We start from the raw sequence: 20,374 nt of genomic DNA, 5'->3' as shown, positions 1-20,374 counted from the left end.
CCTGCCCATTCGTCCTCTAGAAGGGCCACTGGTCCAGCAGGCGTACAAGTTCATGCACCGCACAGTGCTGGCCTTTGGGACCAGCCCGGCCCTGCCTGGCCATAGAGCTGCCCCCCACCTCCGGCAGGACTCCTTCATCCCACGGACTGTCCCCTCTTCCCTGTCACCCTGCTGGACACTTCTGCCTGCCTGGACGTCTTCACAGGAACCCCATCATCCACTCCGCTCCGTGAAGCACACCCAGTCCCCACAGGGCCTGCTCCTCAGGTGCGCCCCAGCCCCCGAGCACCGGCCCACAATCTAGGCTCTCGTCCATCACTACAAAGGGCGAAACCAGATGACACTTATGAGTAAACACCGTCTTCGAAAGAAGGTTGTTTTCAGAATTTTCCAAACAGCATTGCACAGTACTTGGGAAAATTCCACACCCTGCCAGACTTCTCTTATTTTTAGTTTTAGTTTTGTTTCTGAGTTATGTGGGGGGAGGGGCTCCGTTGTCTTCTCAGCCTGAGCCTCCAGAAGACTTTTAAAAATCATTTCCTTTTCTAAAGTTTCAAACCAAAAATAGTAGTTGCAAGAGGGATGCACTGCAGGTCATAGGTGTTTGGCCTGGACTGCCGGGGTCAGCCTTCAGCCACATCTCCTCCCCTCTGGCGCTGGCCACCTGTCCTGATGGCCAAGCTGCACACATCACAGCCCATCCACCTGCACCTGCCGGGTGTCTCCTGAGAATAGGGACCTGTGCTGCGTGACCCCAAGACATGCTGGGCCTTGGGCCATCCTACCACCCGGCGCGGGCGTGCCTAAGCTCTGCAGGTTGTCCCAGGGACGCCAGGAGCCTTCCGGTGTCCTGTCCCTTCAGTCCGGTGCAGAGGGCAGCCCCCGCCCTTGGCCCTTGGAGGCCCAGCAGTTTAGCAGCTGTCCCTCGGGCCGGGTGCGTGACGGCCACGCAGCTTCTGCAGCGATGAGCCAGGAGCCCCGTGTCCTCGGCACAAGGGCCCGGGACGCCCGGGGGGTGCTGAGCCTGAGCCCGGCTTGGGGGGCGTCCGCTGGCCCCCCAAGATTTCTTTCCTTTCCTCTGATAGGGAACCTGCAGGGGGACGCCGAGGCCGCGCACCGGGTCCGCGCGCAGCAGGCCAGCCCCGGCTGCAGCGCGCGGGGTGCTCGTTCCTCCGCGGTGGCGGGGCGGCCAGGGGTCCGCGCGTCCCACCTCCCGCCGATTAGGCGGCCGGCACCCGCTCCAGGGGGGGCTCCCTGCCCGCCCTCCTCCCCGTTCCCCCTGTCCCGTCCGCCCGGACCCCGACTCCCCTCTCCGGTCCCGCCGTGATCCGTTCTCGGAGACTGGGCCCACGCAGGTCACCCAAGCGAGCGGCAGCCAAGTCCCCTCCGCCCCAGGCAGCGCCGGGCGCCGGACTACAACTCCCAGGAGGCGCCGCGCGGGCGTCCCTGCGCGGCCGCCCTCTTGCGTCACGTGGACGGGCCTCGCGGGCCACGTGGCGGCGGCGAGGGTCACGAGAACAAACACAGGGCCGCCGCGTTCGCCGGGCGGGTCGGCCGCCGCGGGCCATGGCCAACGTGTCCAAGAAGGTGTCGTGGTCCGGCCGCGACCTGGACGACGACGAGGCGGCGCCGCTGCTGCGGAGGACGGCGCGGCCCGGGGCGCCGGCCGGCGAGAGCGCGCCGCTGCTGAACGGGGCCGGGCCGGCGGCCGCCCGCCAGGTGAGGCCCGGCCGCCCCGGGGAGCCCGCGGCGCGGTCAGCCTCGCCGCCGCCGGGAGCGGCCTCGCAGTGCGGGCCTGGGCCGGGCCTGCCGTCCGCTCCGACCCGCGGCGCCCGGCTCTGCCGCGATCGTGCCCCGGTGGCGGGGGATGGGCCCTGGGCCGCGCCTGGTGGGGTCCGAGCGGCGGGCCGCGCTCGCCGCCGCCCTGCCCTGGACCTGGCCCTGCCGAGGTCTCTGCTGCTCCGCGGGGCCGGCCCAGGGCGGTCGGGGGAGTCACAGGCGTTTGCTCCCACGTTCCCTCCGCGATTAGTTGAAATTGGAGCGTGCGGGCGGCCGGCGCGTGCGAGCAACAGGTCAGGGGGTCGCGCCGTGTCCCCGGCGGCGGGGCGGTCGGCGTGTCTGCGAGTGTATGTGGGTCGTGTTAATTTTGAGTTAATGAGCTGTTTTTATCCCTCGCCGGGTCTCGGTCTCCTTTTGCTTTTTTCGTTCCTGTCTTGTTTAAACGTTAGAACAGCCTTTAAAAATTAGGAAGGGGGATCCCTGGGTGGTGCAGCGGTTTGGCGCCTGCCTTTGGCCCAGGGCGCGATCCTGGAGACCTGGGATTGAGTCCCACGTCGGGCTCCCGGTGCATGGGGCCTGCTTCTCCCTCTGCCTGTCTCTGCCTCTGTCTCTCACTGTGTGCCTATCATAAATAAATAAAATTTAAAGAAATTAGGAAGGACGCCAGCTTGAGGCTATTTCTGGGGGGGCTTATCCTGAACTTCCCCATTCTGTCCAAATGCATCAGAGACTGACAGCCCATGTCAGCCCTTTGAGGGAGGTCTCATGCCGAAATGGTTCCCACATCCACATGAGCAGGGATCCAATCTGGAGGGAGGCCTTGGGAGCGCTTTGTTACTTTCTCCTTGGAACATTATTGTTTTCTTTTTATTTTTTTATTTTTTAAATATTTATTTATTTATTTATGATAGAGGCAGAGACACAGGAGGAGGGAGAAGCAGGCTCCATGCCGGGAGCCCGATGCAGGACTCGATCCTGGGACTCCAGGATCGGGCCCTGGGCTGAAGGCAGGCACTAAACCACTGAGCCACCCAGGGATCCCCTCTTAAACAATTTTTTAAAATGTATTATGCACCTATTGTGTCTGGCTGCATGCAGTTTGCCTGGAACACAGGTGCAGAAGCAGCTTCATTCCTACTGGCTGCGGGCTCATGGAGAAGCATGCCTGACCCTCTGTGAACACTGTGTGCAGGGCTCCCCGGGCAGTGGCTTGGAGAGTGCAAGACCCACAGGTGGGCCAAGAGGTGGGAAAGGATGGAGAGTGTGTTTGGGGGACCTTCTGTGGGTTTGGAAAGTAGATCGGAGTGGGGTGAGAGGTGGGTCAGACCTATCGCAGACAGCTGCTGGCCTTGAATTTGCCTTTATCTCAAAGAGAGCCCTGCAGGAAGCTGCATCAGAACCTGCAGTGTGTAGACTTTTGGCGGAGGTGGGGGGGCGGAGACTGTAGATGCTTGAGCTAGGAGTCCTGCTGCACACCCGAGGAGGCAGGCCTCGTGGCCTCTCATGCCTCAGGGTCCTCCCCAGCAGATCGGTGAAGGTGTGCGCTGCGCTGAGCTCAGGGCCTGTCCCAGCTGGTCCCACTCTCAGGGTGTTAGTATTGGAAACAGTGGCATGAAAATGACTGGATCGGGGATCCCTGGGTGGCGCAGCGGTTTGGCGCCTGCCTTTGGCCCAGGGCGCGATCCTGGAGACCCGGGATCGAATCCCACGTCGGGCTCCCGGTGCATGGAGCCTGCTTCTCCCTCTGCCTGTGTCTCTGCCTCTCTCTTTCTCTCTCTCTGTGACTATCATAAATAAATAAAAAAAAAAAAAAATTAAAAAAAAAAAAAGAAAATGACTGGATCGTCGTTCACAGAGTGACTCTGCTGGCAGCTCTCCTGTGGGGAAGGCGTGCCCTGGGCCGGCAAGCTGAGTTCAGTGTTGGGCTCCGGGGGACACCCTGGCTCTGCAGCAGAGGGCGGCCTGTAAGCTGCTGTCAGTCCAGGCCCATTTGAACTAAAATGGCAACCCGAGCAAACGCCCACCCTACGGGAATGTTCTAGTGGATCAGACATGGGAGCTTGTCGTGGCCATCTCCTGGGCCTTTGGAATTTGTTGCATGATGTCCAGAGTTGGATCGTGGTGGTGTGGCCACCTTGACACAGGCACGGCCTGCCAAGCTCCTGAAGTAGTTGCTGTGGGCAGCGTGTGCCATGTGGCTGCCCTGCCAGGCTGCTAAGTGCCCAGCGGGGAGTAGGCACAGCCCTGGGCAGGATATGCTGGTCACCACTGAGCTCAGCCTCCATCTGCCCGGGAGCAGGCCGTTCCCTTTGTCAGGCCCCTGGGCCTGTTGTGCTCAAGTGTGGGGTGATGCTGAGTTATCAGCGAGTCACCCCATTCTGCCGCTGGGACAAGGAGAGGGTGAGGTCAACCAGCAAATCATGGTCATATGTATGGGCAGTGGGAAGCAGGGCATTTCGAGAACTCAAGGGAATTCTGAAGCAGAAGCAGATGCTCCAGGGGTGGGGGGTGGGGTGTGTACAGTATTTGTAAATGCAGGACACTTCCAGGGACCTTGGCTTTGAGAAGCTCCACCTTGGGGTCAGGGGTAGGACTCTCAGGTTAGTGTTTGGAATCCGTTCTAGGGATCTTGCTTTTCTGGGAACTGGGTTTCCTCTGTGTCCTGCCCTGATGACCTGGAGCCACAGACCACAGCCTGAGAGTGCTGGGGACAGGGGAGCGCGTGTTCAAGAGCCCCTTGAATTCTGCTCTACACAAGTGAGCACCCCATCTTTCTCCTAGGTGGCTCTTTGCACTGTGCTCAGCCCACCTGGAAGTTCTTCTGCCTAAGTGTCCTTGACCTATCCTCCTTTCTCCACCCAGCCACAGCCCTACTTTGTAGGGTTCAGGCTGGCTGTCCCAGTGCCCTCCCGAGGGCTCCCCAGATCTGTGTCTTTCCTGCCCCTAGTCCCACCGGTGTAGGGTCAGTGGGGATGGGACAGATCACCACTGCAGCAAGGGCATCGTGGACTCTGGAGCTGATGGACTAGACTGGGCCCAGGCCTAGACAGAGGGTGTCAGGAGCCCCCACCCCGCACAGCTCACTTCCCCCCCCCATTGGGGTTCAGCCCCTACAGGCAGCCTCGTCCACTTGATCCAGTGTGCCTGGCCCCCCCAAGCTTCCTCACGTTTGCACTTACCTTGTGTACGGGCAGCTGCGCGCCTGGCCTGGAAGCCCCTGGCTGCTGGAGCCCTCTATCCTCCATGCTGAGCCCGGAGCCTGGCGGCTGCTAGAACACACAGCAACAGAATGGGGCAGCACACGGCCTTTAAATTGTTTTTAAACTTGGTTTTGCTTTGAGTGAAAACACAACAAAATTTACTGTCTTGTCTAGTTTTAAGCATACAGTTCAGAGGGGTTAAAGGCATTTGCATTGTTGTGTAACCCCACCACCGGCCAAGGAACTGGTCCATCTTGCACAACTGAAACTGTCTCCGTGAAACGCTCAGCCCTAGACCCTGGTGCCCACCCTTGTACTTCCTGTCTCTCTAAACTTGACTGTTCTAGAAACCTCATACTGTGGTGTGAGTGGAATCAAACAGTGTTTATCTTTTTGTGACTGGCTGCTTTCTCTTAGCATAACGTCCCTGAGATTTGTCTGTGTTGTAGCATGTTGCAGAAGTTCCTTTTTTAGGCCAGACAAGCTTCTGCTGCACCGGTAGACCATAGTAGGTTTATCTGTTCATCCGTCAGGAGATACTTGGGTCGCTTCTACCCCCTGACTGAGGTGAATCATGCCGCCGTAAGCATGGTGTGCAACGGTCTCTTTGGGTTCCTGCTTCCAGCTCTTTTCAGGACACACCAGGGGTGGACTGCTGGCTCACATGCCCTCCTGTGTTTAATTTTCCAAGGAAGTGCCACACTGCTTTCCACTGCTGTGCACCCCCACCCCGCATGCGGGGCTCCAGCTTCCCAGCCTCCCCTGCACACCCGCTGCTCTGTGGTTTGGTGGGGGCCATTTGGACAGGTGTGAGATGCCACTTCACTGTGGTTCTGACCTGCATCTCTAATCCTGATGATGCTGAGCATGTTTTCCTGTGCCTGTTGGCCATGTGTGTGTCACCATTGGAGACATGTTTTCAGGTTCTCTGCCAACTTTTTAAATCGGGTTGTTGATTTGTAGGAGTTCTTTACATGTTGTGGATGTTAACTCTTTCAGATATGCAATTTGTAATATGTTCTCCCATCGTGCAAGCTGCCTTTTCCCTCTCTTGTCTCCTGTGATGCACAGAAGTTTTTCAGTTTGACGCGGTGGTTCCATTGGCGTGTATGTAAGGTATTTTGTATTTATTCATGAGAGACCCAGAGAGAAAGAGCAGAGACACAGGCAGAGGGAGAAGCAGGCTCAAGGCAGGGAGCCCGATGCGGGACTTGATCGCAGGACCCCGGAGTCACGCCCTGAGCCCGAAGGCAGTTGAGCCTGAGTGGCTCAACCACTGAGCCACTCAGGTGTCCCGCGTGTATGTTTTTTTTACCTGTTTACAGATAGGTATGGATTTATGGGACCTTGACAAGGCTGTACACAGAAGGCCTGTGCACCTTCCCCAGGTTTCTCCGTGGCTTCCTCCCACAGGACGATAGTGCCAGGCTAGCACCAGGACATCGACGTCAGCACGTGTGTGGCTCTCCACCCTTACATGCGTCATGCATCTGCATCCACCTAAGTGCCACCGCAGCCAGCATGCCGAGCATGCGCATCAGCACGAACCACTCTCATCCTCCCTCTTGTGGTCACCCCTCCCTTGTTCGCATTCCCCCAGGCCTGGTGATTTGAGTGTCAGGGCAGCTGCGCAGTGTGTCATCTATGAGATTGGCTGCTTTGACTCAGCAGCATGCCCCAGAGATTGCGTCCAGGCTCTTGTGCGTGTCCATAGTTTGAGGAGCTGGTACGTAATCTCCTCTGCTCGAGAGAAAGAACCCGTGTCAAGTAAATCACTGAACTCTAAGTGGCTTGTTTGACTGCGAAAGAGATTTCCTGGAAGATGTGCTTAAAGCTAGAAAAGATGTGCTTAAAGCTAGAAAAGAGAAGTGGGGAGCTTGAGAGGCCAGGGGAGGGAGGGGCTGCCACCTGGCAGCATGACCTCGCATTTCCAGCCAGGAGTGCTCTGTTGGGGCGCAGCTGGCATCCTCTAGTTGGGCGCTGAGCACCTGTGTCACCTGAGCGAGTGAGCCCGTGCCCACAGGACCATTCTCGTCACACCTCCCCCGAGGCGACATCTGCCTGCAGCCTGGCCCTCGGAGACCGTGCAGATGCCAGAGGAGATGCACGTGGGCCCTGACTTGGGGCCCCTTCCTGCAAGGGGGATGCCTGCCCGGGTAACCGAGCTTCCCTGCTTCCCTCCTGATGGCTGGTGGGTGGGAGGGAAGCGGGCAGTCTGCCAGGGCAGAGGGCACACCTCCACCTGCCTCGCACTCTTGGACGGTCGGCACTGCCCTGGCCTTTCTCTGTGCCTGTACGTCTGCACACGTGTCTGGTGTTGCTCTGGCCAGGCTTGTGGCCAGGTGGTGGCCAGAACTCCTCCTGATCACGTGTCCTGTCTGTGGAGCAGAGGCGGCAGTGGGCTTGAGAACTGGGGTCCCTCGCCAGGCCAGCCCGGTGGCCAGGGGGGCCAGCGCTTCCGCCCCAGGCTCGGAGCTCAGAGACCCACCCTGTCTTCCTCAATGGATCAAGTAGCTTGGGGGCATCGTCTGTGTTTTTAGAAAGAGACAGGGTGGCTCAGCGGTTGAGCGTCTGCCTTTGGCTCGGGGCGTGATCCTGGAGACCTGGGATCGAGTCCCACATCAGGCTCCTGCATGGAGCCTGCTTCTCTCTCTGCCTGTGTCTCTCATGAATAAATAAATCTTAAAAAATAAAAGAAACATTTTTCTCCATAACCCCCCATTTTACTGGTGCTCAGTGCACACACATGGAGAAAAGTGCCCGGCTGTGCACATGGAGCGGGAGGACCGTCCTGTGAGCACGCTGCACGCTCCTCTGCCCTCGTCCTCGGAAGCTTCCACCTGTTGTGGGCGAGTGTGGGACCTGGAGCACTGTGCGCTGTTTTCTACAGGCGCCCATCTCGGGGGTGGGGACTAGGGGTGGTGACTAATAACAAGGTAGAAGTTGTAACGATACAGTGTAACAGGTTGTGGGAATGCGCGCTCCCCACCTGCCCATGTGACGTGTGCAGAGGATGTGCAGTGGGGCAGTGGCCCCTGGTGACGCAGCACTAGGCGGCTGCTGAGCTGCTGACCAGTCAGGAGGAGGGTCACCTGCTGCCTCCTGTGTCCGAAGCCGCGGAGAAGGGGGAGGATCGTAGACGCTGCTCGTCCGTGGGCCCCCGTCCAGGCAGCTTGGGGGTGACCAATCCTGGAACGCGTTTCTCTGAAATGCAGAGGTGGCTGGCGTCTGTTCTGTTCCCGTGCGGTGCGCAGAAGGCAGTCACGGGCCTGCTCGTCTGTCCCTGGTGGCTGATGGGAGTGTGGCCACCCCCCGTGGCCCGAGCCCTCAAGCTCACGATAGGACGTGGGTGGCGTGGGGTGTGGGATTTGGCAGACGCTGGTGCAGGCGTCCTATAGAACTTGGTCCCCAGGGCTGGCGGCCGTCTGGGGGCTCAGGCCGAGGACAGCGGGGCCTCAGGGCTCATTCGGGGACCGGGCGCCCTGGGGTCTGGCGCTGGCCTGCAGGAGGGTGGTGGCGCCCCCGCAGCGCCGCCCGCGGCTGAGCACTCTGCGATGTCTCTTATGCTTCTAGTCACCACGGTCAGCATTGTTCCGGATCGGACAGATGAGCAACGTGGAGCTGGACGATGAGTTGCTCGACCCGGTGAGTGTAGACTCGTCCCCAGCCTCTCCGCTCTCGGTGCTCACCCGCCCCCAAGGGGGCAGAGGCCCGCTGTTGCGTAGGTGCTGCCCGGCAGAGCACGGGGAGTAAATGCTGAACAAGAGGGTGGCGGACAGGGCACCAGGTGGCTCAGTCGGTTGAGCATCTGCCTTCGGCTCGAGTCATGATGCCTGGTCCTGGAATAGACCACCCCCCCCCCCCCCCCCCGCAATCAAGCTCCCTGCTCAGCGAGAGGTCTGCTTCTCCCCCACTCTGTCTCTGCCCCTCCCCCCTCTGCATCTGCCCCTCCCCCCTCTGCCTCTCCCCCTGCTTGTGCACACATGCTCATTTTTCTCTCAAATAAAATCTTAAAAAAAAAAAAAGAGAAAGAAAAGTGGTGGATTGCAAGCAGGGCCATGCAGAGTTCTGGGACAGGTGTGGACAGTTTTGTGCCAAGCAGGAGGGCCGGTGTGGACAGTTCCTACAGAGCAGGAGGGCAGGTGTGAGCAGTTCCTACAGAGCAGGAGGGCAGATGTGAGCAGTTCTACAGAGCAGGAGGGCAGGTGTGGGCAGTTCCTACAGAGCCGGAGGACTGGCGTGGGCAGTTCCTACAGAGCAGGAGGGCAGGTGTGAGCAGTTCCTACAGAGCAGGAGGGCAGGTGTGAGCAGTTCCTACAGAGCAGGAGGGCAGGTGTGAGCAGTTCCTACAGAGCAGGAGGGCAGGTGTGGGCAGTTCTGTGCACAGCCCTGAGGCAAAATTGGAACAGACCTCGGGGCCCCCAGAGTGTAAGCAACCAGGAAGTCAGCTCTTCGAGTTGGTGTCCCCTTAGGCTGAGCCACATGAGCAGAGGAGGGGGTGTGCATCTAGGAAGGAACAGTGAGCGTGTGCCATGGAAGTGAGGCCAGGGCAGCAGGGCCCCTCTGGGGTGAGGGGCCTTTGTTGTCCTGTCCTCCTGCCCCACGCCAGGCTGTCTGGCAGCTGCTGGGGAATGTTTCCCGAGCCTGCCGACCTTGCATGTGAGCTCCTCCTCTGGGTTGTGTGGTTCTCACCTGCATTTTTCTGATGGCTGATGATGCCCAGTCGATCTTTCCCGTGCTGGTGGCCACCCTGATGTCTTTGCAGAAATGTCTGTTGAGATCTTGTGCCACTTTAATTGGGTTGTTTTTATCATTGGTTTGTGAGAATTCTTTGTATATTACACACATATTGCATATCAGGTGTGTATTTTACAAAAATGTTTCTCCCTTCTCTGGGTGGTTATCTATTTGACGGTTTCCTTGGAAGCACAAAAGCTTTAATTTCCTGTTTTCTTTGTTTTTCAGAGACACGGAGGTGGGGTCAGGGCAGAGGGAGAAGGGAGAGGGAATTGTAAGCAGGCTCCACACCTAGTGCAGAGCCTGATGCAGGGCTTGATCCCATGACCCTGAGATCACGACCTGAGCTGAGATCAAGAGTCAACACTCAACCGACTGAGCCCCACCCGGGGAGCCTCACAAAAGCTTTTAATTTTGATGGAGTCCATTTGGCTCTTCTTTATGGTGTTGGTGTCACATCTAGGAACCCACTGCCTAGTCTAAGGTCATAGAGATTTTCTCCTGTATTTTCTTCTGAGCATTTTGTAATCTTAGATCTTTGATCCATTTTTCACTAATTTTGTGTGTGGTGAAGATAAGCGTACCACTCCATTCTTTCGCGTGTGGGTGTCAGTTTCACAGCACCATTCTCAGAAAAATCACCTTTTCCCCTAATGAGTTGGAAAGTCACTTGGCCGTAAACGGGAAGGTTTCTCTCAGGCTCTGCGTGTCTCCACCCATCCCTGCGTCTGTTGTTGCGCCAGGGCCACGCTGTCTAGAGCGTTCATGGCGAGTTTCAAAACTAGAAAGCAAGAGTACTCCAGCTTTGTTCCCCTTTTCAAGGTCGTTTTGGCTGCTGGAGACCCATTGCCTTTCTGTGTGGGTTTTAGGACCAGCACGACAGTTTCTCCAGGGACGCCGCTGGGGTGGCCGGGGGCTCGCTGCTGTTCCCTGCCTGGGTACCTGAGTCTCTTTATTCAGATCTCCCGTTTCTCTCCACAGCGTTTTATGGTTTTCAGCGCATACATTTTACACCTCTTCAGTTACATGTATTTTACGCTTTCCTTGTCATTGATGCTATTGTAAGGGCAGTTTTCTCAGTTTCCTTTCTGGCTGTTCCCTACGGCACATAGAGAAGCCTTTCATGTTTGTATACAATTTTCTATCTTTCAATCCTATTGAATTTATTAGTTCTAGTTTTTTTTTTTTTTTTTAGCGTATTTTGGGGGATTTTGTGTATATGAGATCACGTCGTCTGCAAATAGTGTTTCTTTTTTTTTTTTTTTTTTTTTCAAATAGTGTTTCATTTCTTCCTTTCCACTCTGGATGCCTTTGATCTCTTCTTGCCTGCCTGCCCTGGTAGGACCTCCAGGACGGTGTGCAGTGGGAGTGGCCACAGCAGGCGTCCTTGCCTTGTTCCTGATCTTAGGGGAGGAGCTTCAGTCTCTCACCATCAAGTGGGACACCTGGCATGGGGCTTTCATAGGTGCCTTGATCAGGGTCAGGAGATTCGTTTCTTTTTTTCTTTTTTTTTTTTTTAAGATTTATTCATTCATGAGAGACACAGGCAGAGGCAGAAGCAGGCTCCCTGCAGGGAGCCCAACGCGGTACTCGATCCCAGGACCCCGGGGTCACGACCCGAGCCAAAGGCAGACGCTCAACCACTGAGCCACCAGGTGCCCCAAGGAGGTTTTTTCTGTTCCTAATTTGTGACATATTTTTGTCATGAATGGATGCTGAATTTTTATTAGATCCTTTTTCTTTTTTTTTTTTTTTTTCAATTTTTTTTTTTTTATGATAGTCACAGAGAGAGAGAGAGAGAGGCAGAGACACAGGCCGAGGGAGAAGCAGGCTCCATGCACCGGGAGCCCGATGTGGGATTCGATCCCGGGTCTCCAGGATCGCGCCCTGGGCCAAAGGCAGGCGCCAAACCGCTGCGCCACCCAGGGATCCCTAGATCCTTTTTCTGAATCCATTGAGATGATCATGAGGATTTTGTCTTTTATTCTGCTGAAATGGTATTGAACTGCTTTTACTCACAACACGGGCTCCAATGCATGGGGTGTCCTCAGCCAGCGATCCTCTTTCTCCGCGGGCACTGAGCGTCCTACGATTCCACTCAGTCCTGACACTGTGTGCCCGGCTCAAGGGCAGGCCCCCGGGCTGAGGGCCCCGTCCCACGAGCCCGCCCCCACCTCAGAGGCCACCCACAGGTCCAGGCTGTCAGCCGTGCTGCTGGCCCCCCAGCTGTAAGTCGGGGTTCTCACGACCCCCTTCTCGGGCCTGTAGTTTGCTGGGACGGCTCACAGATGTCAGGGGAACACCTCACTTAGGTTTCCTGGTTCATCATCAAGGGTACGACTTGGGAACAGCAGCTGAAAGACACCCATGGGGGGTTGGGGGGTGGGGAAGGGGCGCCGAGCTTCTAGGCCCTGCCCCTCCCTGCACCTCCACATGTTCCCACCCAAGGCTCCTGAACCCCTGCACCTCGGGCTTCTGCAGAGTCCCTGTGGTTGACCAGGCCCCTGGTGCTGGGCAGGGGTCTCTAGCCCATCCCCCTCTGCAGAGGCTGGAGGTCAGGGAGTGGGAGCTGAGAGTTCTACCCTCTAGTCTAGATTTTTTGGGCAAGCAGTGCCCACCCCTCAGGAGCGGAAGACACCCTCCAGGGAGGCCGCGTGCCAGCATGTGGGACGCAGACCAGAAATCTATTTCCCACAGTTCCACAAACACGTCACTTGGTTTTTGGATGCATCCCTGGGATAAACCTGACCTGGCCATGGTGCCGAGGGCGCCGATCTGCTGGTACCTTGTCCAAGACTTTGTGTCTGCGTTCCCAAGGGCTGTGTGCCTGCACTTCCCTGCCTGTGGCACCTTGTCCAGCTCTGAGGTCCGGAGACTACGGACTTCATGGGACAGATGGACATGTGGCCTTTCCCCTTCTCGTTTGTGCTCCGTTCTTGCATGTTCTGGGTTGTCAGGTGCGTGGCTCTGCCTCTTCCTTCTGCAGGAGATGGACCCCCCTCATCCCTTCCCCAAGGAGATCCCGCACAACGAGAAGCTCCTGTCCCTCAAGTACGAGGTGGGCCTCCTCCCTCCCAAGCAGCCCCTGGGCACCTTGTCCCCCCTCCCCACCTTTGCCCAACGTGAACCTGGAGCCGGGGTCCTGTGTCCTGCAGAGCTTGGACTACGACAACAGTGAGAATCAGCTGTTCCTGGAGGAGGAGAGGCGCATCAACCACACAGTGAGTCGGGGCTGGGCCGTCCACGCTGCTGCTCGAGGCGTCCTAGAGGCGTCCTAGTGGAGCTGCTCCTGGCCTACACGCGGCCCTCTCCCTCCTCTCTTTGATTCTGGAGCCACCATCTGTTCTTGTGGGTTTTATCCTGGAGCAAGAGACGCCTATGCAGGACATGGCGTGGGAGTGGGCGTGTCGAGTCAATGTGATAGAGAAGTCTGCTCAGTGCTCGGCGTCAGCGCCTGACTGTGGGCCAGTTGGAAAGGCCCACCGCCCGTGAGATGTTGGCCAGAGGCTGCCTCCCCGGGATGCTGTTCATGGTGGTGGCCCGCGGAACCCCAGGAGCTGGTCACACCGCCTCGAGTGGCCTATGAGTGGAGGCCTCCCCTCCATGCTCACTTCTGACGGTTGCCCTCCCCTACAGGCCTTCCGGACGGTGGAGATGAAGCGCTGGGTCATCTGTGCCATGATCGGGATCCTCACAGGCCTCGTGGCCTGCTTCATCGACATCGTGGTGGAGAACGTGGCCGGCCTGAAGTACAAGATCGTCAAGGACAGTATCCTTTGTCCATGGTTCCCGCGCAGAAGGGAGCACGGGCTCCACCACAGAGCCTTCAGGTCCCACAAGTGCAGCTCTCACTGGCCAGCAGTGAGGCCTCCAAACCGGGCACGTTTGCCATCCAGGTGGGGGAGGTGTGGCTGCCTGCTTTTTTGCATCTCTGTCACAGCTGGGCTGTGACGTGTCTGGGGTGCGCGCATGCCTGGGGGGACGCTCTGGGCTCAGGAGTGGGGCAGGCAGGCCAGGGTGAGGCTGCCAGTCATCCTTGATGAGCACCAGATATCGACAAGTTCACGGAAAGGGGTGGGCTCTCCTTCTCCCTTTTGCTGTGGGCCACGCTGAACTCTGCGTTCGTGCTCGTGGGCTCTGCGATCGTCGCCTTTGTGGAGGTATGGCTGCCAGGGGGTCACAGCAGGGGTTCCTTCGGGTGGGAACCCTGAAGATCCTGCCGGTGAGGTTTGCATGGGGGCCGCCGGCGCCGGCGTTAGATGTTCAATCCAAGTGGAACGCGCCCGGGCCCCGAGGTGCCACTCCTGCCCCATGCAGCGAGGACTGCGGGGCATGCCCAGCATGTGCAGGGCCTCAGCAGTAGGGCTGGTCCACCTGGAAGGACCCGCTGCTTCTTTCCAAGACTTCTCCCAGTAGCCTCCCTTCCTGTGGCCTGCCTTTGCTTTGCTTCTCCCTTGTCATGGGTATAGTATCCAGAAGCATCTATCTGGGGTGCACTGTGGTCCCCCCCCCGGGGCGGGAGAGACACTGAATCTCCTTCCCACTCCATTCCTGGCCCCTCCCATGTCCTGCCCTCCCTTCCACTACCCATCATCACTGCCTCTGGAATGAGGAGAGGTAGGAGCTGTCCATGGGCAGCTGTCCCTCCCCTGCCTGCCTTGGGCACCGCAGGGCCGTGTCCTGGGCTGGTGGCGGCTGTAGCACCTCCCTTACTCAACCTAGCTCAATGCTGGTCTTTCTCTCCTTCCAGCCGGTCGCCGCTGGCAGCGGGATCCCACAGATCAAGTGCTTCCTCAACGGGGTGAAGATCCCCCATGTGGTTCGGCTCAAGGTGAGGCCGGGGGTCGCTGGGCTGGGAGCTGTGGGTTTGCCTCCATGCCCCTCTGCGACTGACCCAGGTCCACTCTGTGCTGCCCACAAACGTGTGTTTTGAATTCACATAAAATTCCTTTGGAAGGTGGTGAAATTTTCTTGTACGCATTTTAAATCACACACAAATGCTTAAATGGGGCGTCTGCTGTGATCACGGCCACATGGAACACATGGGGTTAATATTTCAGGCTGAGAAAAGCCTTGTTACGGTGGTAGGTACACTCGCCATGAGTTTTTTCCTGTTTTTAGGGTTTTCCTTGATGTTCCTTATACTTTACATTCTCGATAATGCTCTGCATCTGAGATTGGGCTGTCAGGAGCGTGGCTTCTCCGTGGCAGTGTCCAGGTGTCGGGTCAGCTTGCCTCAGCCGGAGGCTTCTCTGGGCCCGTCCAGGGAGGGGTGCTCCCGGGGGCCTGCAGCTGTGTGCCAGGGGTGTAGGGCGGGTGGCGGCACCCTGAGGGGGCAGAGCGGCCTCGGGGAGGGTCAGTGCCCTGCCACAGACAGCAGGGTCCACCCTGGAGCCCCTGGCAACAGCATCTGCCCTGTGCGCCCGTGCGGGGTAGCCAGATGGTGGGCCATGAGCAGGCGGGTGGGCGCAGGGTTGGGAGATACACCTGGGGTGTGTGCACCCCCACAGGGGCTGCTGCTCTTGGCTCTCTGGGACACACACCTACTTGGGGTAGAAAATTAGAAGGTTCACGAAGGCAAAAAAGAATTGGCCAGAAGCGCAGCACCAAGGATGCCCCCTGCGGGTGCCCTGAACCTCCTGGACACCTCCTTGCTTGTCACACGGGTTTGGAGCTGGGCGCATAACCAGATTCCCAGACCGCCTGTGGCCTTTAATCAGAGATAATGTACCTTCCTTTGTGTTCTAGACCCTCGTCATCAAAGTGTCCGGCGTGATCCTGTCCGTGGTGGGCGGATTGGCAGTGGGGAAGGTAATGGAGCACGTGTGGCTCTGCCCACACCCGATGGCCCTGTGACCTGAGGCCACGCTGGTCTGAGGATGGCTGTCCTGTGCTTGTAGGAGGGGCCGATGATTCACTCGGGCTCCGTGATCGCCGCCGGCATTTCCCAGGGGAGGTCAACGTCACTGAAGCGGGATTTTAAGGTGAGTGCTCTGCTCCCCACGAGGTGACCCCACCATCCTAGGGAGCTGTGCGGGGACCACACCTCTCCCATGGCCGCCCCAAAGGCCCACAGGGCCTAGGTCAGGAGCGGCTCACGTGCAGACTGAAGGTGCTTCAACTTCAAGATCAGTTTCAGAGGTTTTGTCTTGTTCGCCCCAGAAGCCACCAGCACGTTCTGACCGGTGCTGCACTGGCTTCACCTGGGGATTCAGAGACGCTCATGGTCTTTACATCATGAACGTGTTTTTAGTGCCTCATCCATTTGGCTTTTGTCCCATCTTCCACGGGCTTTTGAGGTGTCTGGTGTGTCTCCTGCACGGTCTGGAAGGTTAATCATCATCCCGTCAGTCTGCGAGGGCGTCTTCAGGGTGCGCTGCTGCGCCAGTTCTGTGGTCTTTGTGAATCCACATCGGTGGGCAGTGCAGAGATCCCTCCATGTCCCTGGTCCGTGTCGCTCGGACCCTGTCTCTGCGGCCCTAGCTGACCCTGCCCTGTGTGAGGGGCGTGCCCCTGGGGAAGCGGGCTGAGGGCCTCTCCCTGTGTGCTTCTGTTGCAGATCTTCGAGTACTTCCGCAGAGACACAGAGAAGCGGGACTTTGTTTCTGCAGGAGCTGCGGCCGGCGTTTCTGCGGCGTTTGGAGCCCCCGTGGGTGAGGAGGGCAGTGTGGGGGGGAAGCTGTGTTCCTCCTGTGTGGAGGAGCAGCCTTGCTGTTTGTAGATGTTGAGTGCGGGGTGTGGGCACGAGTCCCCAACAGGCCCCGTGGCTCCCTTGGCCAGGCTTGGCGCCTGGGGTCGTGGGGTGTGAGGCTGCAGTGGCGTGGGGTCTCCTATGGCCTGGGTGAGCACGTCAGGGCTGCTTGCCATTCCAGGTGGAGTCTTGTTCAGCTTGGAGGAGGGCGCCTCCTTCTGGAACCAGTTCTTGACATGGAGAATAGTAAGTGCCTGCAGAGGGCCGGTGCCCTGCACAGCTCAGGGGGTGCCTTCCCAGCCCCTGTGCCCGGAAGCCCCTGTGGCCAGAGCCACACCCCCGTGGGGCTCTTAGGGCCAGCTCTACCTGGCATGGACCTGAGCTGCTAGCCCTCCTCCTGCCGTGTGCGCCTCCCCTGCCAGTCATGGGCCTCGTGGGCACCCTGTCATCCTCATCGGGCCCTCTGTGCTCCCCCCGCCCCGCCCCGCACACCTCCCTCAGCTCCGTCACTGGCTCGGTCCCAACCCTCATCCAGATGAGGCTGCGACACACTGGCCCAGCCACAAGGGCCCTGGCACCTCCTGAGTGTTGTGGGGACCCTTCCCAGCCCCCCAGACCCGGGGCTCCTGCCAGGCGGGCTTGCTTCTGATGCGGCTTGTTTTTCTCTCTGCCCACAGTTCTTTGCTTCCATGATTTCCACGTTCACTCTGAATTTTGTCCTGAGCATTTACCATGGAAACATATGGGATCTGTCCAGCCCAGGGCTCATCAATTTTGGAAGATTTGATACAGAGGTAATACACTGTGTTCCCTCGTTTTTTCTGGTTCTTTCTCGGCATGAGGCCAAGGCCGCGTACATAAGGTCCGTCCTGAGAACGTGTATTTCTGGGAAATAGTCAATTTTTTCTACAGGGTTGTGCTCTAGTTTGTACGTGCTGGGGGCCAGGAGGTGACTCAGGAGAGGCCACGTCTGACCTGCCCACCCAGCTTGGGACGCCTGACACCTGCTGGGTCCTTCGGGGGCACCTGGCACCCTGTCATTCTGTGGACTGTTGGCCGCGGTGCTCATACGGTCGCTTCCACAGGGCACACGGGTGCCTCGCACTGGGGCCCTACCCCCAGGAGGCACCACACACGTGGACACAGGAGCCCTCAGGTCACTTGGGGTCACAAAATGTGTTCCTGGGGCTCTCCCTCACTTGTGCCCCCCTGACTCCCATCTGCCAAAGGCTCAGGCTGTCCCCACCTTTAGGCGGACGGAGACACGGCCAGGAGCAGGCAAAAGCCTTGCAGGGAGCGTGGTCTGCTCAGGAGACCTGGCCCCTCTCCCGTAGACTGCACACTCGGGTGCGTGGTGCCCGAGGCCTGTGCGCTCCGGCTGACTGCAGCTCGTGTCCGTACTTGCATCTGAGTGGAGAGTGCTGGTGGGGTTCTCACGGGATGCTCCTTCTCTCTGTGCAGACAATGGTGTATACAATCCACGAGATTCCCATCTTCATCGCCATGGGCGTGGTGGGTAAGGGCTGTCCCGTGAGGGGGCACTTCCCGTCCCCCTCCAGGCGGCAGTAGGTGACCTCTGACAGGGTCAGCGTGTGGTGGGGTCAGGGCCTGCCAGACCCCAGGCCTGGCCCAGCTTTGAAGCGGCCGGAGAGGGCTGTGGCCCCCACACCTGGGTGCTGTCCCCCTACATCCTGCCCTGTGCATGCACCCCCGGGGGGAGCCCACGGCTGGGAGGCCGGAGCTTTACCTCTCTGCTGGAAAAGCCCCTCGGCGGGGCACTCTTCCAAGAAATAGAATGAGTGGGGCTCCTGGGTGGCTCAGCGGGTGACGCATCTGCCTTCAGCTCAGGTCACCATCCTGGGTCCTGGGCCCTGGGATCAAGTCCCACGTCAGGCTCCTTGCTCAGCGGGGAGCCTGCTTCTCCCTCTCCTCTGTCTGCTGCTCCCCTTGTTTGTGCTTGCTCTCTGCCAAATAAATAAACACTATCTTAAAAAAAAATTAGCATGAGCTCTGGACAGTGCTTTCTACTCTGAAAAACCTTTTTTGCTGGAAGGCAGGCAAGGTGTTGGAGCAGTCAGCCTGTCCGCGAGCCGGGGTGTGCTGACCTTGAGCCGCACACAGCGTTGCCTTCCTCCCCTTCTCCCTGTGTCCCTCACGCTGCCCCTTCCTGCTCGTAGGTGGGATCCTTGGCGCCGTGTTCAATGCCTTGAACTACTGGCTGACAATGTTTCGAATCAGGTGAGAAGCCTCCCTTTTGTGGACCTGGGGCCTCTGAAAATGGGTGTGTTCTGGGCTTTGGGCCCGTGGGGCTGCGTGGAAGACTGGGTGCCAACACGCGTCCTTCGTGGTGGTTCGTGTGGGCAGGGACAGACCAGCCCTGGCCAGGGCCATGCAAAGACGGGCTTGGCTGGAGGCCGGGAAGGTCTTGACCCAGGGGACAGTCAGGCCTGCAGAGGCCCTCTCATCTGCAGAGCATTTATGGGAGCTTTCAGGTTTCTCGAAACCCTCGGGCAGGTCATAGGCTTCGGGAAGCACTTCTGCCTCTTGTTCTCTCACCCGGATGTAAAACGCTGTCGGGGAGCGACCAGGAGATGACCTAGTGATTGCGTGTGCTGTATCACCACCAGTCGTGTCCTGCAATGGGCTCTCCTGAGGTGCACACTCCAGTTGCCATGGCAACTACTCAACCATCCAGCCATCCTGAGGCCCGGTCCATCCTGCTGTTTGTTCCAGATACATCCACCGGCCCTGCCTCCAGGTGATTGAGGCCATGCTGGTGGCTGCGGTCACGGCCACAGTCGCCTTCGTGCTGATTTACTCATCTCGGGACTGCCAGCCCCTGCAGGGGAGCTCCGTGTCCTATCCCCTCCAGGTAGGAGGCCCAGGCGCCGTGAGCGGGTCCCCCAGGCAGAACGTGGCAGGAAGATGGCTGACACAACTGAACTCTGGGCCCGGGCGGGCTTCATGGGCCTGCCAGGCACCAGGAGAGGGGACATTATGCTGGGTGGGGTCTCCCCGGTCCTCCTCCCAGAGCGGCAGCCTGCCTAGGGCCACATGGGGACTTGAGGAGTCGGGCTCGTGAGTGCGGGCCCGAGAAGCACAGAAACCCGCATACACGTGCTCGCTGCAGCACGGTCACGGCCCGCCATCCATCAGCCCCAGTGTCTGCCGGTTGGCAAAAGGTTCAGCAGAACGGGATTTGTCTGTAAGTGGGTTTATTTGGCCATGAAACGAGTCACAGCCTTGACATACTGCTACGTAGGCGAGCCTTTAAACACACCATGGGGGGCGGCCCCAATGGCCCAGCGGTTTAGCGCCTCCTTCAGCCCAGGGTGTGATCCTGGAGGCCCAGGATCGAGTCCCACGTCGGGCTCCCTGCACAGAGCCTGCTTCTTCCTCTGCCTGTGTCTCTGCCTCTCTCTCTGTTTCTAATAAATAAATAAAATCTTAAAAATAAATAAACATGCCACGGACAGGAGCCAGACACAAAGTAGCTGTTTTGTGTGATGCTGTGTGAAACATCCAGAACCACCAAATGGGAGGCAGAGCAGACCATGCTGGCCGGGGCAGGGGGAGGAACCAGGCAGTGAGCACCCACAGGGGTGGACATAGGTGTCACAGAGTGGGTCTCGGCCTCCCATGGGCTGACTCTGGCCACCCCACTGGGGCTCGGGCCGCCAGAACCATGCTCTGCTCAGCCTGGGAGGGCTGGGCCCGCCAGCACTAGGGCTTGGGTGCCAACTGTTGAGCCCCAGAGTCCTGTGCCCCCAGCAACAGAGTCACCGTCTGGCCAGTGTCCTGTGGACTGGTCCCTGCAGACTGGACCTGCCTCTGGGGCCCTTGCAGTCCCTGGCCTGGCTCTGCGTCCTGCCTCCCCGAGGCCACAACCTGACTCACCCGTCGTATGGTTGTACCCTGGCGCTGCACAGCCTCCGACCAGTCTGCCCTACCGGCCCGTTTTCTCTTC

At 58.7% G+C, this 20,374-nt stretch overlaps 1 protein-coding gene across 2 annotated transcripts in view; it reads left to right on the top strand.

Moving 5' to 3' along the window:
- Positions 1 to 1,530: 1,530 nt before the first annotated feature.
- Positions 1,531 to 20,374, top strand: part of CLCN7 (chloride voltage-gated channel 7) — a 25,570-nt gene continuing 6,726 nt past the window's right edge. Inside the window, exons 1-15 of one of the 2 annotated variants that reach the window (XM_072835223.1) lie at positions 1,533 to 1,719; positions 8,553 to 8,624; positions 12,703 to 12,774; positions 12,872 to 12,937; positions 13,353 to 13,485; positions 13,767 to 13,876; positions 14,467 to 14,547; positions 15,465 to 15,527; positions 15,617 to 15,700; positions 16,276 to 16,369; positions 16,589 to 16,653; positions 17,085 to 17,201; positions 17,869 to 17,923; positions 18,585 to 18,645; positions 19,141 to 19,279. In XM_072835223.1, coding sequence (XP_072691324.1) covers positions 1,567 to 1,719; positions 8,553 to 8,624; positions 12,703 to 12,774; positions 12,872 to 12,937; positions 13,353 to 13,485; positions 13,767 to 13,876; positions 14,467 to 14,547; positions 15,465 to 15,527; positions 15,617 to 15,700; positions 16,276 to 16,369; positions 16,589 to 16,653; positions 17,085 to 17,201; positions 17,869 to 17,923; positions 18,585 to 18,645; positions 19,141 to 19,279 — 1,365 coding nt within the window. In that variant the 5' untranslated portion in view covers positions 1,533 to 1,566. Of the gene's footprint in view, positions 1,720 to 8,552; positions 8,625 to 12,702; positions 12,775 to 12,871; positions 12,938 to 13,352; positions 13,486 to 13,766; positions 13,877 to 14,466; positions 14,548 to 15,464; positions 15,528 to 15,616; positions 15,701 to 16,275; positions 16,370 to 16,588; positions 16,654 to 17,084; positions 17,202 to 17,868; positions 17,924 to 18,584; positions 18,646 to 19,140; positions 19,280 to 20,374 lie in introns of both variants that reach the window. The other variant, XM_072835224.1, reaches the window with a different exon arrangement.

The sequence above is a fragment of the Canis lupus genome, chromosome 8, assembly GCF_048164855.1.
Source record: "Canis lupus baileyi chromosome 8, mCanLup2.hap1, whole genome shotgun sequence".
NCBI classification, from domain to species: domain Eukaryota; kingdom Metazoa; phylum Chordata; class Mammalia; order Carnivora; family Canidae; genus Canis; species Canis lupus.
Note: the sequence above shows the minus strand (reverse complement) of the source record. Positions and strands in the feature narration are given on the sequence as shown.